This window comes from Mytilus galloprovincialis, chromosome 1 (assembly GCF_965363235.1).
Source record: "Mytilus galloprovincialis chromosome 1, xbMytGall1.hap1.1, whole genome shotgun sequence".
NCBI lineage: Eukaryota > Metazoa > Mollusca > Bivalvia > Mytilida > Mytilidae > Mytilus > Mytilus galloprovincialis.
In genome coordinates this window covers 30,443,529-30,459,834 of record NC_134838.1, presented here as the reverse complement: position 1 = coordinate 30,459,834, position 16,306 = coordinate 30,443,529, and the positions used below count along the sequence as shown (strand labels likewise).

The window sequence follows — 16,306 nt, the reverse complement described above, 5'->3', positions numbered from 1 at the left end:
CCTGTATCTTTTTTCGTCTTTTTCGTTAAGACCATCAGGTTCTAAAGTGTGGAGTTGGTGGATCTTCAGGTAATGACATTTCATCTGGCCCTACATCTATCGGGTGTTTAATGAAGGCAACAGTAGTATACCGCTGTTCGAAATTCATAAATCGAGAAATAAAAACAAATCCGGGTTACAAACTAAAGATAAGAATAAAGCAGCTAACAGAACACCCCTTGTACTCACTTGCCATCCTGATTTTAAAAATGTGTCATCCATTGTTCAGAAGCATTGGAAAATTATAGAAAATGATTTAAATCTAAAAAAAGTATTTTCTTCACCACCAGTCATGGCCTTCAGAAGACCTAAAAACATCCGTGACAAATTAGTGACATCTGTATTAACCAAGCAGCCTAATCCATCGCCCGGTTGCTACAAACAATGTGGTCGAAGGAATTGTTTGTGTTGTAAAGCTGCCAATACAAGCAGTTCTTTCATCAGCTCCGTTACTAAACAAAATTATACCATCTACTCTAATTCCAACTGTAAAACGGAGAACTCAATTTATATATTAACATGTGACACTTGTGGCATTCAGTATGTGGGAGAAACAATGGACAAATTTAATATTCGGCTCAATAACCATCGTTCATCGTACAAAACCAACAAAAACTGTCCTCTCACAAGACATCTTCGTTCAACGAAACATCCTTTTGATAATGTCACTTTCCAAATTATAGAAGTCAACACCGAATGGGACACCACGGCGAGAAGGAGAAGAGAAAACTTTTGGATCCACCAACTCCACACTTTAGAACCTGATGGTCTTAACGAAAAAGACGAAAAAAGATACAGGAAAGATAAAGAATAATTTAAAACAAAGCATCGTCCTTTTTATCCCGTAATATTGGCCAATGGACGTTGCTAACTTCAACTACCAATTATGTATTTTTAAGGTAGCTAAATCCAAGTGCAACATGTACATTGAGCTGCAAAATTTTCTTATTTTCAAAGCAGCTAAATGCAAGAGGTCATATACATTGAGCTGCAAAATTTTCTTATTTTGAAGGCAGTTCAGTGCAACACAGACGTTGAGCTGCAAAAGTTTCTTATCATCTACATCCGATTTCACCTGGATAGATGCACTCTTAATAAAGCTAGTTGGTCTAGCGAAATATTGCGTTTATTTTCATCATTTTGTAAATATTTTAAACATTCTTATATTTACATACTAAATAGTGTGTTAAAATTACATTGTTAGGCAATCTATATATATATATATATATATATAAAGAGCACTATAATAAATGTTCTTGTGTATAGAAATATATATAGATTACTAAAAATTCAACATTTCCGGTATGAATAGTTTTAATTCACTAGTACTTTCATGTTTAAATAACAATCTTCAGGTGAAACTATACATGATTAACGTAACTATGTAACGGTAGGTATGTAACGTCATAGTTGTCGTTGAGTATATAAAGGGAGATAAATCGTATTACACTTAGTCTATATATAGAAGTATGGAGCGTCATTATTACACAATAGAAAATGCATAGTTTGCATTCAATCGTGATTTAAATTTTGAAATAAAATGTTTTTCCTTTACTTCTCGTGTAATGTCACCGTTACATAGTTACGTTAATCATGTATAGTTTCACCTGAAGATTGTTATTTAAACATGAAAGTACTAGTGAATTAAAACTATTCATACCGGAAATGTTGAATTTTTAGTAATCTATATATATATATATATATATATATATATATAGTATCAAAAAGACTTGGTCCAATAAATGATCCCTGTGGAACCCCTGGCATAACTGAAAGTAAATCAGATTTTCACCTTCTAAAACTTTTTTTTTCTCGAATATATACAAAAATTGAATCTTGAAATTGAGTGCATGAAATGGAAGCAAGCAAGGAACACTAATCCTGGGTTTTTTTTTTTATCGTATCTTCATAATGGTTGATAAAATCAAAGGACAATTACATTAATAATTTATTAGTGTGTCCCCGACATCCTTCGATATTCGATGTGTTGCCGACATCCTTTTTCTAATTTTTAAAAATAAGACGTTTTTCGACCATAATCACTGATATTTGTGAGTAACAAGTATTTTTCCCAGTACAATAAAGAATTCGGACATGTTCATTTGTTGATAAAGTAGGCGGTTTTTGATAATCAAGATGTTGTTATGAAAAATTTTACCGATATCCTGCATGTTTGACCTAATTCCTAAACCTGGTATCGAAGTGTTTGCAAAATTGAGATAACCAATAATATTGAGCAGTGGCTCATTTATTTTCCTACTTTATATAGTCTTTGGTGGACTATTTTGTATAATCATAACCCTCATATAACTGGCATAATAAGTAAAATTCTTACCTTGAAGCGACAAAATGGTGGTCCAATTTCAATCGCCGACACCCTGCGTGATGACGTAGATTCCCCCTTGATTTAGTGACAATTGGAAGAAGGGTGAAACTTTATAATTATTTATGCTATGAATCTGCATCGTGGGGGTTGCAGAAACTAATGCTCATGATACCAGGGTGTCCACTTTCCAATTACTTGGGGCCTCTAAGATGGGTGGGGTCATTTTTATTTTACATTTCTTAAATAATAAGCTATTTTTTGTAAAAGAGATAGCATAAGGATAACTATATAATAATGTTTACCACCATGTGCAGATTAGGAATCGGTTATGAAGTTGTCCTTTGAACTACTCCAATGCAAAAACGGTCCATTTCCATGGAATCAGAAAACATGCAAAAAAAAAAATTCTCTTTCTTTTATTAAATTTACCCAACTACATGAACTCTACGTAAATGTTACTGTGTATGCCTAGTTGTGCAGACAGTGGTTAGCAATTCCAAAATGGCTGATACTGTTATGGATAGAGGGCGAAAACTTAAAATGTATCCGGAGGGAAAACTTTAAAGCAGTATTTTCTGGAAGTTTATAACAACAAATCAAGCAAAACGTTAAGGGTACGTACAATAGCATGTGCCAATGTGACATCTGTGTTTAAAAGAATTGAAATGATCACTTTTATTGAAAAAACAAAATGAAAAACAAATACTCCAAACTTGACGGAATTTTACAAACTGTTAATAAACATGTGTAGATGAACTGTTTGACTTGGTATTTTAAAAAAAAAAGCTGCCGTTACCCTTTTATTAATCTTCCACACATTTTGTCCACGCTGTTTCTCGAAATTGAATGAACAAATGTTGATGGAACAATGTGAATTTTTGCATTTTGAATTTAACAATATGGCCACTGTTTCTTTTGACGTTCGAAAAACGTAAAAATATAAGAATACTTAGGTTTGATAATTAAATTGATAATACCCAGACTAAAAATTCCAAAAGGAGTAACCCCGGTAAGGACAAAATGTCAGGTCATCTGACTTAAAACACTGTATTAAACACTTTAATGTCTGCTTCAGTCATAGTGTATGTGAAAAATTTGAACTCGTTTAGTCACAAAAGACGCTCAACGTCAAGCTGAAATAAGAATAAATATGTCATATATGCTATAAGATGTCGCTTTTCTGATGGTTTTTGTCAAACATGAAAGTGACCACATCCGTGATCACTCTCAACCTTTTATATATGTTTTGTATTATCATCAGATACAACTTACTTTTAATATTATGAATAAACACAAATGCAGCTTCTTCCATTTTAGGGGGCTCGCGGGTATAACAATTTGAGAAAAAAATAAACATTTTTTTTTTCATTACAAATTTTATTCATTACTTTATTAGTTGTTTTTTTATCATACGGTACAAGAATCATTAAAAAAAATCAATTTGTTATGGCCTCAGATGATTGTTAAAATGTATATATCATTGAAAAAGCTCCAAATGGTCTCCATTTGTTGCAAACATGCCATTTTTTGCATTAAAGTAGATAGATGTCTTCCTTTATCTTGGATTTGGAAATACCAGAAAACAAGGTCTAGATCTTTAATAGAATGTGCAAATGTTGAGAGAAGTAGGATATTCGTGTGTAATCACTTTCATTTCAATATTTCAATATAGAAAATGACGTGTTTTATCACATTTATGGTTGTTTTTTACAAAAAACAGAAAAGTTTTATTTGATTAAATTTTTCCGAACTTTGCAACATAAGGGGAGGCAACTCAAATGCAAGGGCAGATAATTTAGATAAAGGTACTTTTACCATAAAATGTGTTAGGAATTTACCTATTCTATTATGTAGCAGGAAAACGGGTCCGGTGACCCCATTTTTTTTTAACTGAAAGCATACTATTAAAGCTATCTTCTCATTTGTTATCTGAACATTCTATCGTGTAGTTTACGCTTTTTTGCGGAAAACATGTTTTATTTATGCATAATCTATACAAATTCTGTCAATTTTGAACACTGTGTAACGTGACAAAAATTCTTTTTATTATTGTCTTTTAAAAAGCATGATATAAACTACATTTCGGCAAATTATAAAAAAATTCTATAGATTATAATTTAGACACCTCATCTACCTTAAAATTGAAATATCTTTTGAAACTGATCGGTGGCCAATTTTTTTTGTCACTATTTTCGAGCTGTACTTAAACTAAACTATTGTAAAATTTGGATGATTTTTGTAATTTTGTTCTTTTTTTTTATTTCGATTTACCTTTATTTCTCCTATTAGTTCAACAGAAAAAGTACCTTTCCAAAAATGTATGCTTCTTTCGAAGGCAGATTGTGAGCTTAAATGAACGGTGACCCCACTTTTTTATATTATTTTTCTATTAAGTATAAGATAGAGATCATTCATATGAAAATATAGAGAAATCCTATACTAGATCAAAATGTGATTTATGCCTGCGAGCCCCCTTAAGACGTAAACTGTTTGAAATTGAACTCAAATGCTAAAATTGAGAAGTTTTCAGTAATTAAGCATGACTTAATGATGCTAGTACCCGATATATGTGCATTGGATCTAAATAAATCAGCCAAAATTTATGTAAAAGAAGTATTATATTTTCCAATGAATAGCTAAAAGTTCACATTTTAACAATCTTGTAAAACTGCTATATTTTGCAATTTGGGTCAAAAAGGGGTCGACTGGACTAACTCCTTTATATGTTATGAAATGTTTAAAATGACTGCCGTTACCCTAGCAATATAAGAACGAGGGTGATATGTGTTATTGCTGGCAATCTAATTGTTCACACAATACAGGTTTAAGTTGATTTTGACAATCATCGAAACTACTGTGTTGCCATTGAAATGAAAGCAAACAATTGATAAAATGAAATATTCTTCTAGCTTTCAACTTTACAATAATCTTGAGTAACATGTTTAGATGCGGCATTTGGCATTTGAATTTTCATAAATGGCTTCCGTAAACATTGTAACAATGTCATGTCAAAATTGTAATAGCCATGTGCACTTGTGCCGTTTGGCGTTGCTTTTTTTAAACGTTGTCATGCTGTTATACAAAACCGGAGACAAATCACTGGTTTCCAATTATAGACCAATCTCATTATTATCAGCAGTGGGTAAAGTTTTTGAAAGAATTGTGTTTAAAAATGTATTTAATCACTTAATTGCAAACAAGTTATTATACAAATCTCAATCAGGTTTTATTCCAGGTCATTCTACCGTTCACCAGCTAATAGAAATTTACTATAGGATATGCATGTCACTTGATGATCGCTGTATAACATCTCTTATAAAAGCGTATGGTTTTGATGGAAATCTGTATGAATGGTTTGAAAGTTATATTTCAAATAAAAAACAAAGCGTTTTTGTTTCAATGCCTATTCGCCTTTGATAATACTAATGCAGGAGTTCCGCAAGGCTCTATTTTAGGTCCCCTACTATTTCTATTTATTTAAATGACATAGCTGATAATTTGACAAGTCTTACTCGATTGTTTGCTGATGATACATCTCTTTTTTATTCCAGCAATAATCCTTACACTATAGAGGATGTCTTAAACAGCGATTTAGAACAAATTTCAGTATGGTCTAAAGATTGGGTTATTAATTTTAACCCTAATAAGACAAAGGCTATGATATTCTCCTGCCATACTTCCCCAGATGATATTGAAATAGAATTTCAAAACCAATTAGTAGAATTTGTCTCCTGTCATAAACACTTAGGGATTACTTTTGATTCCAATGGTAAATTCCATACACATATAGAAAATATTTTAAAGTGTGCAAGCACAAGATTAAATGTTCTTAAAAAATTGAAATATGTATTGAATAGAAATTATCTTGCTCGTATATATTTAACTTTTATAAGACGCGTTATGGAATATGCATGTGAGTTATGGGATGGTTGTACTCAACAAGAAGCCGACAATTTAGAACATGTTCAGTTAGAAGCAGGGAGGTTAGTAACTGGGTTGCCCGTGTTTGCTAGTCGGGAAGCTATATATTTTGAAACTGGCTGGCAATTGCTTGTGGACAGAATAAAAACCAGAAAGCTCAATATGTTCTATTCTTTACATAATGGGACTGCCCCTGATTATCTCTGTGATTTAATGCCCCCGCTTGTTGGTCAAGTATCTAACTACGATTTGCGAAACAGTAATAATTATGAAGTACCCGGTTATAGACTAGACATTACTAGAAAATCCTTTTTCCCATCCACTACTATTGAATGGAATGGCCTTACCCCCGACATACGTACGTCCAAAAATATAAATATTTTTTAACGAAAGATGAAGTCCAAATTGATACAGCCACCTTCCTATTTTAGTTGTGGGGATAGAAAACTTAATATCATTTATGCACGTTTGAGAAATATGTGCGGTTCTTTAAATTCAGATTTACATCGTGTTAATATTAAACCAAGTCCCGCATGCAGCTGTGGCCACCCTGTTGAGGATAGTATACATTTTTTTTTAGAATGAGCTTTTCACAATGAAGCAAGAGAAATACTGTTTTCCAAATTAGAAAATTATGCTATATCCATTGAGCTTCTATTAGCTGGTAACGGTGACCTTTCTTTTCAGCAAAACAAAGACATTTTTGAGTCCGTACAATCTTATATCAGAATAACACAAAGATTCAAAGCAATCAATTAACATTCTAAATTTCTACTTTACAACCTTTCACTCCAGTCCAGTTGTTTCATTATTATTCCTTATTATATTGTATTTTTTTTTCTTTTTATTTCTAATTTTTTTTTGAAGTACGTATTACATGCATTACTACTATGTTGTTTTTTTCGCCATTATCTAATGTAGTTTGAGTTTATATTTATATTGGGAGAGGACGTCTCTAATGTTGTTATAACTTCTGTCCAATCCCTTTTGATATTTTTGCAAATATGTTTAAACTAAACGTTTGCCCGCTAATATTGTCTAATTTTTATATGCCGTTACCATTTAATAAATGCCAAAAAGGAAAACATAATCCAAAAACGTTAAAGCAACATTTCATCTCTTAAACATTGTTAAAATGGTAGCTAAACTCATTTGAAACTATTATGATTCCCTCCCATGTACCAATGAGTCATCTTTCACTACAGTTTTGTGATAGGTTGCTGTTACCGTGGAAACCAGCAAAATGTGAAAAAATCAAACTTAATGTAGCTTTGTATGATTGTTAACTGGCAAGTTTAGATGAAACTTTTAACTATGGAATTTCCAAAATGGGCACTGTTGCCATGGAAAGTGCAAGAAACATTTAAAATTGATATAGAGCAAAGAAAAGAACAATGAAGTGCATGTAGATCTGCATAGGTAGATATTACAAGGAACAAAGTCATTTCCACATTTCATTACGATTTTAAAATGGGAATATATTTGACTTTTAAAATCAATATATGTACTGTACTTACCGAGAACTCGCTCGGTTAAATATTTACATAATGGAAACGCAAAATGATACCCATTTTGATATACATATACATCTTTGTACTGTGAATCATTTGTTTTTTTTCAAATTAGAAACCTCAACATAATTACCTAGATAATAGTCCTAGGACTTTTGTACTAAAATTAATGGCTTTTAATATTTGCTATATGTACTACTATTGTAAAGTTGCAATTATCTAATCAAGTAACTAATAATATCTATAGAATGATTATTGGTAAAACAATATTATTTTGTAACCTCCAAACAATAGAAAAACAATAATCAACGAAGGGGTAATGATTAAAACTTGCTGATGCCTTTAATCATTTCCTGAGGGTTGACAAATCGTGAAACGAATTTGTTCTTGATCAAAATTATTATTTTATCAACCTTTTTTGGATAAGGCGATTTCTCAACTTTGGTATGTAACTAACAGTATCGTTGATGGAAATATAAACTCTGGTGGTACAGAGGCGGTGGGATAACTAAGACACAATTAGTGTAAAGTGTAAACCTTTGAAAGGGGATCTTGTTCATAGCCTACCTAGTTATTGAGGGATATTAGATAACAGTAAAACGCAAACATTCGAATCGTATCATATTTTGCATTTATTGTGATTACAATTTAATTTTCCGGGACGCTTTCTCAAGAAAAAATATTTGTGTTTAATCAAAAGCCAAACAGGAAACCGATTAGTCGAGCATGATTTTGGTAATCGATACTTGGTACCAACGAGCGATACCTGAGTGCTCGAGTACAAGTTGACATCCCAAGCTTATACCAAAAGCATGTCGGTCTACCCATTTTATTTTATTTATTTGTCAAAATCCACATTAATCAGAAAATAGAATTCTAATATTACGTGCTTCTTTCGCTTTGTGAATAAACCCATGTTCTAAATCCAATACAAAAATGTTTACTCCTGCGTATATTGACCATTGTACAAGAAGGAATGTTATCAAATTGGCATGCATTTTATATATTTCATTAACTTAAAACACTTCCAAACTCTTAAATGATGTACATGTTGTTACTTAATCATTTATTATGTCTGTAATTGTGTAGCAATTCGAAATTGATATATTTGACCTAGATACGATAACCGTTCATGCTGGCTCTTCAAAACTCCACCTCTTAAGAACTCATTGCTAGTCGTTTGCTTGCTTACAAAAAAGGGATGTTCACGGAAGAGCCTTCACAAACACTTTACACTTATACACATCGGACATGAAAATTACCTAAATTGTCCTAATCAGAATCGAAATAATCACTATCGCTCGGGCAAAAAAAATCACTAATATAATGCCTACTCATGTTAAAACTACAAGAAAGTATAGCTTGCATCAATTCTTTCTTAAGTTTACTGTGTACGACGGCTTAGTCATACATCTCTTGATGTGAATGCTGCGGCTTGTTATTGATGACGATTTGATCTATATCATTGCCGCGTAGATAGTAAATGCTGGGTTTTTCAAACAATACTGCTTAGGAAGTGATTGGTAGCAATGTTTAAAATCTAATACTTCTTGTATGTTATTTCTTTCCATAGAGTGGTCGTGATAACTACGACTTAATCACATTACTTTTTATTAGCCTTACGTTTTTTGGACAACTTTTAGTATCAACGAGTTTTCTTAGATTAAAACGTAGTGTGTGTGCTAGGGTTAATATGCGCTATGTATCGATATAATGTGGCATAGCATTTGCAACTGATTTTCATAGTTTTGTCTAGGAAATGAATGTTACACCACTGATTCAGGTAAGGGAGGGGGTTTGATACCAGAACACACGTTTAATCCCATTTCTGTATAAAAAGCCTATCTAGAAATATGAGCCTTTAATCCAGTGGTGTTTGTTTGTAGTTATATATTATATTTGTTTATCGGTTTATTGTTGTGTATATATATCAAGCAATTTGTAATGTTTTCTGGTATGTTTATTTAATTTTAGGGACTCATATAGCTTATTACTCGATAAAGGATTTTATCATTGTTAAAGGGTGTGTAGTGACGTCAGGATTTTGACTGTTACATTATGTCTCTGGGTGAGGGATGTTTCCATAACAATCAGATGCAGCCTCTATATGTATGTCAACATTTTAACATGTGTTAGTTGAAAACAACGTCCAAGCATATGGATGCATTGGATAAAAAACGCAATTTTTACACGTGACCATGCACAACAAATTTCTCGATAGAGGGATCTAACATATGTAAACACATCAAAAATACCATTTAAAAAAAAAAAGAAAAAGTGAAAAGGTATACCTTAACAAAACGCATTTGACTAGCAGGTCGACCAACAGATGTTCATCAACCCTGCTGACTGCCATTGGCGATAACCAAATAAAAAGATCACAAGATGAAACAAATTGATCATGATAATTTATATAATAACAAACAGAAATAAAATGGCAAACATCAAGTGCAAAAATTTGTACACCATATCCGGATTTCGACAAATAATCTTTCTTCACGATGTAAGGAATATAAACAGTATTTCGAAGGCCATATTATTTACCTTAATTCAAGAAGCACATCACATGTGCGATATTTCGCATGTTGGCTCCTGTAGACTTTTCAAATATGAGAGGAAGAGTTGTATAAATATCATTTTCGGATAGCTAAAGATTAAACTAGCCTTCGTAGGGGCTTACTTGAACATCAAGATTTTGTTATGTGTGTACTATGAGCTGTTTTACTATATGGCAGTTCGTATTTTCATATCAATACTAAACATTGGTCCGGCAATTATTGTAATGTTGGTTTGTTTATCATATTTTACGAAAAAATAAAGCGAGACACACCAATTTGTTATTTTATCATTTGACAGAATAATGTCAATAGTTTCTGAAAAGGTATCATCAAAGGCATTGAAATATTATTTTGAACCAATTTGTGGAGGAAAAATTGACATCCCCCCTTTTTGCAATATTAAATTGATACACAGAAAAGGAATTATATTTCACCCTTTTAACTACTGAAAATCAAATCCATGGACAACACTTATTACAGACGAATGAACATGTATGACACAAACAGTTAGATTAATGTTTTACAAAGCCAGGCATGGAAGATGATAAAACGTTTTGTGGTTCAATTTTAATTTGATTTTCTGTGAAGTGCTACCTCAGGATAAACTCTTGAATATTGAAGAGACAAATATAATGAACGGATGATATAAACCCGGGGGCAAAATTAATACAAGGCTCAACATAACTGATTTAAAAAGTTGAATTGTAATTGGAATACAAATTTAATGTTTTAACTATTTAAAAGTTAATCTCCTGCATATCACGCAAGAAAATGGAAGATACTGGACAGAAATTATAAAAAAATCTGTTCAAAACACAATAAGACAATATAATAAAAAGTGTCGAAAAAATAATGCAAAGATTAAAAAAGGTAGTTTTGTTACTGTGAGAAAAACATCGGGGTTGATGATAATTATTATTGGTAAGGATTCTAGTTTGTACAAATTATCATGTGAATTTGGCATATTGAACTTTTGTTATCTAATCGGTGATATAGAACGTTTGACACACAAAGTTAAAGCTGCACATTGGAATTGTATTGCATGCTTCTGCAAAACAAGCAATATTGTCTCTTGCAAGCAAAATATTCGCATGAAAGGGACATGTATGATTGAAACATAGAAATGTAAGAAACCTTATGTTCCTTGTGGCAGGAAGTGTCACCCGGGGCGAGAGTTCCAACAGAGGATTTAGACAGAAAACATGTATATCCCCGCCACATTTTGTATGCACATGTCTGTCCAAAGTGAGGAGCCTGTAATCCAGTGGTTGTTGTATGGGCTTTGCTCATTGTGGAAGACCATACAGTGACCCATAGTTGTTAATTTCTTTGTAATTTTGACTCTATTGGAGAGTTGTTTTATTGACAATTCAACGACATCTTCTTTTTAAAATTAAATACAAAATTATTTAATTTCAATTGATTTAATATTTTCTTATTGTCTTTATTCATATATTGTAATACTATTAATCTGTAATACTTGATAACAAATTTTTGATAAATGTTTGTCTAAAATAAACTCATCTGTTCTAAATGTATGTATGGTGCAGGTCGTACTAGACCATATGAGTATACTCGTACGGTCTGACCAAACGCGTATGTTCAAACCGAACGAGTATATATGTATTTTGTAAAATGCTTTTTGTGCTGTTTTTAGACTCCTTTACTGACGAAGAAAGGACACAACCGGCCACCGAGAGCCTATGTGTTCAAGTGGTCTAGCACGTCGGTCACAGTACATAACAATTTTGTATCTCGATATATCAATAGCATGTAGTCGAAACTAAGTCAGGGAAGAAGAAAAAAAAATGCTTTCCTAATTTTACAGAACTAACATTGTTGGGCTGTTATTTAGAAAATCGGTAGCATATGATACAGCACTATTTAACTTGAGACATGATTAAGACTACATCATAAATAGAACAGCATAAATGAATAGTTGAGGAAAATATTAGTAATATTATTACTATTACGGCGAGTCATTATATAAAACAAGAAAAATAATGATAGATTCACATTATATTTCTATATTTCAGAATAAGCAATGACTTTAGCTTTGATGATTATATGGCGAAAACATACGGATGTGAAGTCCACTCTTTTGATCCAAGGTAAGCCTAAATAATAATATGGATATCAAAGACATAAATTCTTATATTGTAAGTATTCTATTAAAAAAAAACCACCACTACCACCATTTCAATACTCAACACAATCAACAAATACATATTAATATATCAATCTATGGCATATACCACCACTTACAAAAATATGACTGTTTACAATGTAACTAATATCACGTTTGCTGTCTGTATGTGTTTTATATTCATATTAATGTTCACTTATACATCTTTACCGTTATTAAGTAATACTAATTGTATATGTGTGTGCATTATGAGCTTGAAGTATATGAAATAATTCTAGATTAATGGAAAGTTTGGTGACATTATTCTTTTATCTAATATGTTGTACCAAATCTGAAAGTACTGTTTTCAAAAGAAATGACAATACATTTTCCCTGTAAAGATTATTTCAGGGACAATATTTATCACCCATATTAAAATAGGTATTTTACATTTGTTGGTAAGCTTATTTATAGTAACAACTTTGCTAGATTAGCATGACTCACTTTATTTTAGTATCAATCTACCAGACATGAGACGTGGTGACCGTTTATGGTTCCACAACTTGGGGTTAAGCAGCGTAACAGGCAAATTAGGAAAATGGAAAGTGTCCACATTGCAAGATATTTTTGAGGATTTGAACCATACTTCAGTGAGTAGATTTGTCTAGTTACATGTATATAACGAGTAGGACAATTCAGACACTAATGGTGGTTAAACCTTGAAACTACCTAGCCTTGAAATTGAATATTAATGAATTTGACGTTAACAATATCTATACGAGTACATTAAATTTGCTGATAAATGGAAACATCAGTAGAGTCGGATTGATGACTGATACCAATAATATTTATGAATTAGCAGGAAATACTTTTCTTCAAATATTAAAAATGAAAGAGAACAGAAATTGTCATTACCCTTTCTCTTTTTGTTATCTCTCTTTTCTCTATTCTCGCAATTTTTATCACAGTTTTTTACTCAAGCATTAATATTTTCAGCGTTTTTATTTAAATTTATGTCTGAAAAGTGATGATTAAAGGTTTGAATATCGAGCCTTTCAGTATAAACGAGTAAAAATCAATTGATTGAAAACTATCGTGTAATACAAAGTTTTTACTAATGACCAAAAGACATATAACTTAACCAAAAAAACCCATATAAAATATGTACTATCTAAACACATAAATCATCAATTTTAATCAATAACCCATAAATACGTTCATATACGTCAACGTATCAGATACGGAAACGATACTTCTTGAAATGCCCCCTCTATTAGAGAATTTGCAAAGCCTCTTTCGGGGAGATCTAGAATATACATAGAAAATTAATTGTGTTTACATACTGGTTCCAAGTTATGCTCTCTGTGTTCCATCTCATAGAGAAATAACTTGGGAATGTTACCAGTAAATAAGCATGTGCATATTGTTTACATTGAAATCTGTGGTAACCCTTCATTCGAGGTAGGGGTAGTTAGAAAAAATAGTTATAGTTTAAACTTTGAATAGATCAGGGCATATAAACGTTGCACATAGGCCGCACAGCCCTATGTTTTGACCTTTGACAAAAAATTGTAGTGCATATGAACTTTTAATTCTAGGATAAGATTTTTTTCAAAACTTCATAGTAAAAGTGGTACAGTCTTAGCCGTAAAAGGAGTTCATGAGGGAAATTGCATTGTCAATATTTACAGAAATGCAACCTAACTAGGGTGAAAATAGAGAACATTCAGAATTAAACCCAATTTGATTATCTCACAGATTTTAAAGAAATTAACTCAAATATGAAGTTTCATAAATATTTTCTGAAGATTGGTAGAATCCTGGGCCTTAGGTATGACGACTCAGCATAAATTCACAGTTTACAGTACGCATAGTTTACTTAAAGTCCTGAATACAAAATTAATTCATAATATTTGCATATGTGTGAGTTAAATTGTTAAGAAGTGCGCATATTTACTCTTCACAGTCATTGAAGCTCATCGATCCTTCCTGAATATTATTTATGGGGTGTTTGTGTCCTGTCGATAACACAAAAGTAAGCCGTAACACCTAAATCTGCTTTTTTGTCATCACGGCATAAAAAATACAAGCTAGAAATACAAAAATATCTCAACAAAACTTACAATAGTGTGTTCTATCCTGAATTTGTACTACATTTTCCAAATTGCTAGAAACAGCAGAATGATTTAGGAAATTTGAGGCCCCAGGGGCAAAAAACATAGAAAATTGCCTATCCTTGGGTCATAAAACAAATAATTTAACTTGTAAATGCTATGATTTTAAGATTTTTTTTTAGTTCTTGAAATAGAAAACAATAACTATGCTTGGAAGTTATGCAAAAATCAGATGTAAGCAGTCATTTCTATAACATTTCAAGTGAATTTATATCACAGACTGGTATCTGCATGCATACAACTTTGCAAATATGGCTTATTTGAACACTTCTAGAATATTTATTAGGTAAATTGTGTCAGATATATGATAACAGATGATACTTATGTGATAAGAATTCTAAATCGACCATTTGAGTCAGAAAATGTGAACTTTTACTGACAAATCGGCATACAGTAAGATGTGGACTGGAGACAGAGTCAGGATTGGATACTTTATATAATTTTGAATGTTGTAATGATTGACTTCTAAACATTACATGTATAATAGTATTCTGATATGCTTTCAATTTGTCATCAAAACAGTTTTAAACAGGTTCTAGGCATTTTATATCAGAAAATATGCAAATAGGGTAAGCTGGCAATAATTAAAGTCTTGTTTTCAAATTCCTTTAAAAATTGAAACAGGGATTGGGGGTTTAAAATGTTCAGTTAAAAAAAACTTTGAGTATACAAAGTGATTTCCGTAAAGGCTATAATTCTGATAATTGAGTATCAATGTGAAAAAAACTGATTTTAGAGTGTTTTCTATTTGAATAAATGTTTGTATATAGGGTAAAAATAAAGAACATTCATTATTTAACCAAATTTTATTTATCTCACAGATTTTAAAGATATTAACTCAAGTATGTTTCTATTTGAATAAATGTTTGTATAGGTTGCACGTTGTAAATACAGTTGTTTCTCAAAACACGCCTGTTTTTGGGAGATCTAGAATATTCATATAACATTAATTGTGTTTACATACTGGTTCCCAGTTATGCTCTCTGTGTTCCATCTCATAGAGACATAACTTGGGAATGTAACCAGTAAATACACATGTGCATATTGTTTACATTGAAATCTGTGGTAACCCTTCTTTCGAGGTAGGGCAGTTAAGAAAATTAGTGTTTGTTTAAACTATGAAAAGTTCAGGGCATATAAACGTTGAAAATATGCCGCACAGACCTATATTTTGACCCTTGAAAAAAATTGAAGTGCATATGAACTTTCAATTCTAGGAAAAGATTTTTTTCAAAACTTCATAGTAGAAGTTGTACAGTTTTAGCCGTAAAAGGAGTTCCTATGGAAAATTGCATTGTTAATATCTACAGAAATGCAACCTGAAAGGGATATTGATAAAGTGTTGTATAAGTATGTTTTCAATTTTACCATCTCGTCAATTTAAACAGACTGATCCATAACGATTATAAATAATATTTGGGACGTTCGAAAATATTCTTGATCTGAACATGAAAAAACTACATGTATTGCCACCGGACGTTATGCTACAAACAAAACCAGGAACCTTTGTGTAAGTAGTCCAATGCGGTAACCACTACCTCACGCCAATGGTAACCAGAAATAGAGGTAGGCATGTTTTTAAAATTAAAAATAACAATAGACCTGTAAAAGTTTTGAAGCATAGGGTAGGAGGTGTCTGTTTGTCACAAAGA

General features: G+C 31.8%; 1 protein-coding gene across 1 annotated transcript in view; it reads left to right on the top strand.

Annotated features, from left to right (window-relative positions):
- LOC143071219 (putative methyltransferase-like protein 24) overlaps nucleotides 1-16,306 on the top strand; it is a 94,532-nt gene that overhangs the window by 64,089 nt on the left and 14,137 nt on the right. Inside the window, exons 11-12 of the mRNA XM_076245394.1 lie at nucleotides 12,392-12,466; nucleotides 12,995-13,130. Of these exons, the coding sequence (XP_076101509.1) occupies nucleotides 12,392-12,466; nucleotides 12,995-13,130 (211 nt within the window). The remainder of the gene's footprint in view (nucleotides 1-12,391; nucleotides 12,467-12,994; nucleotides 13,131-16,306) is intronic.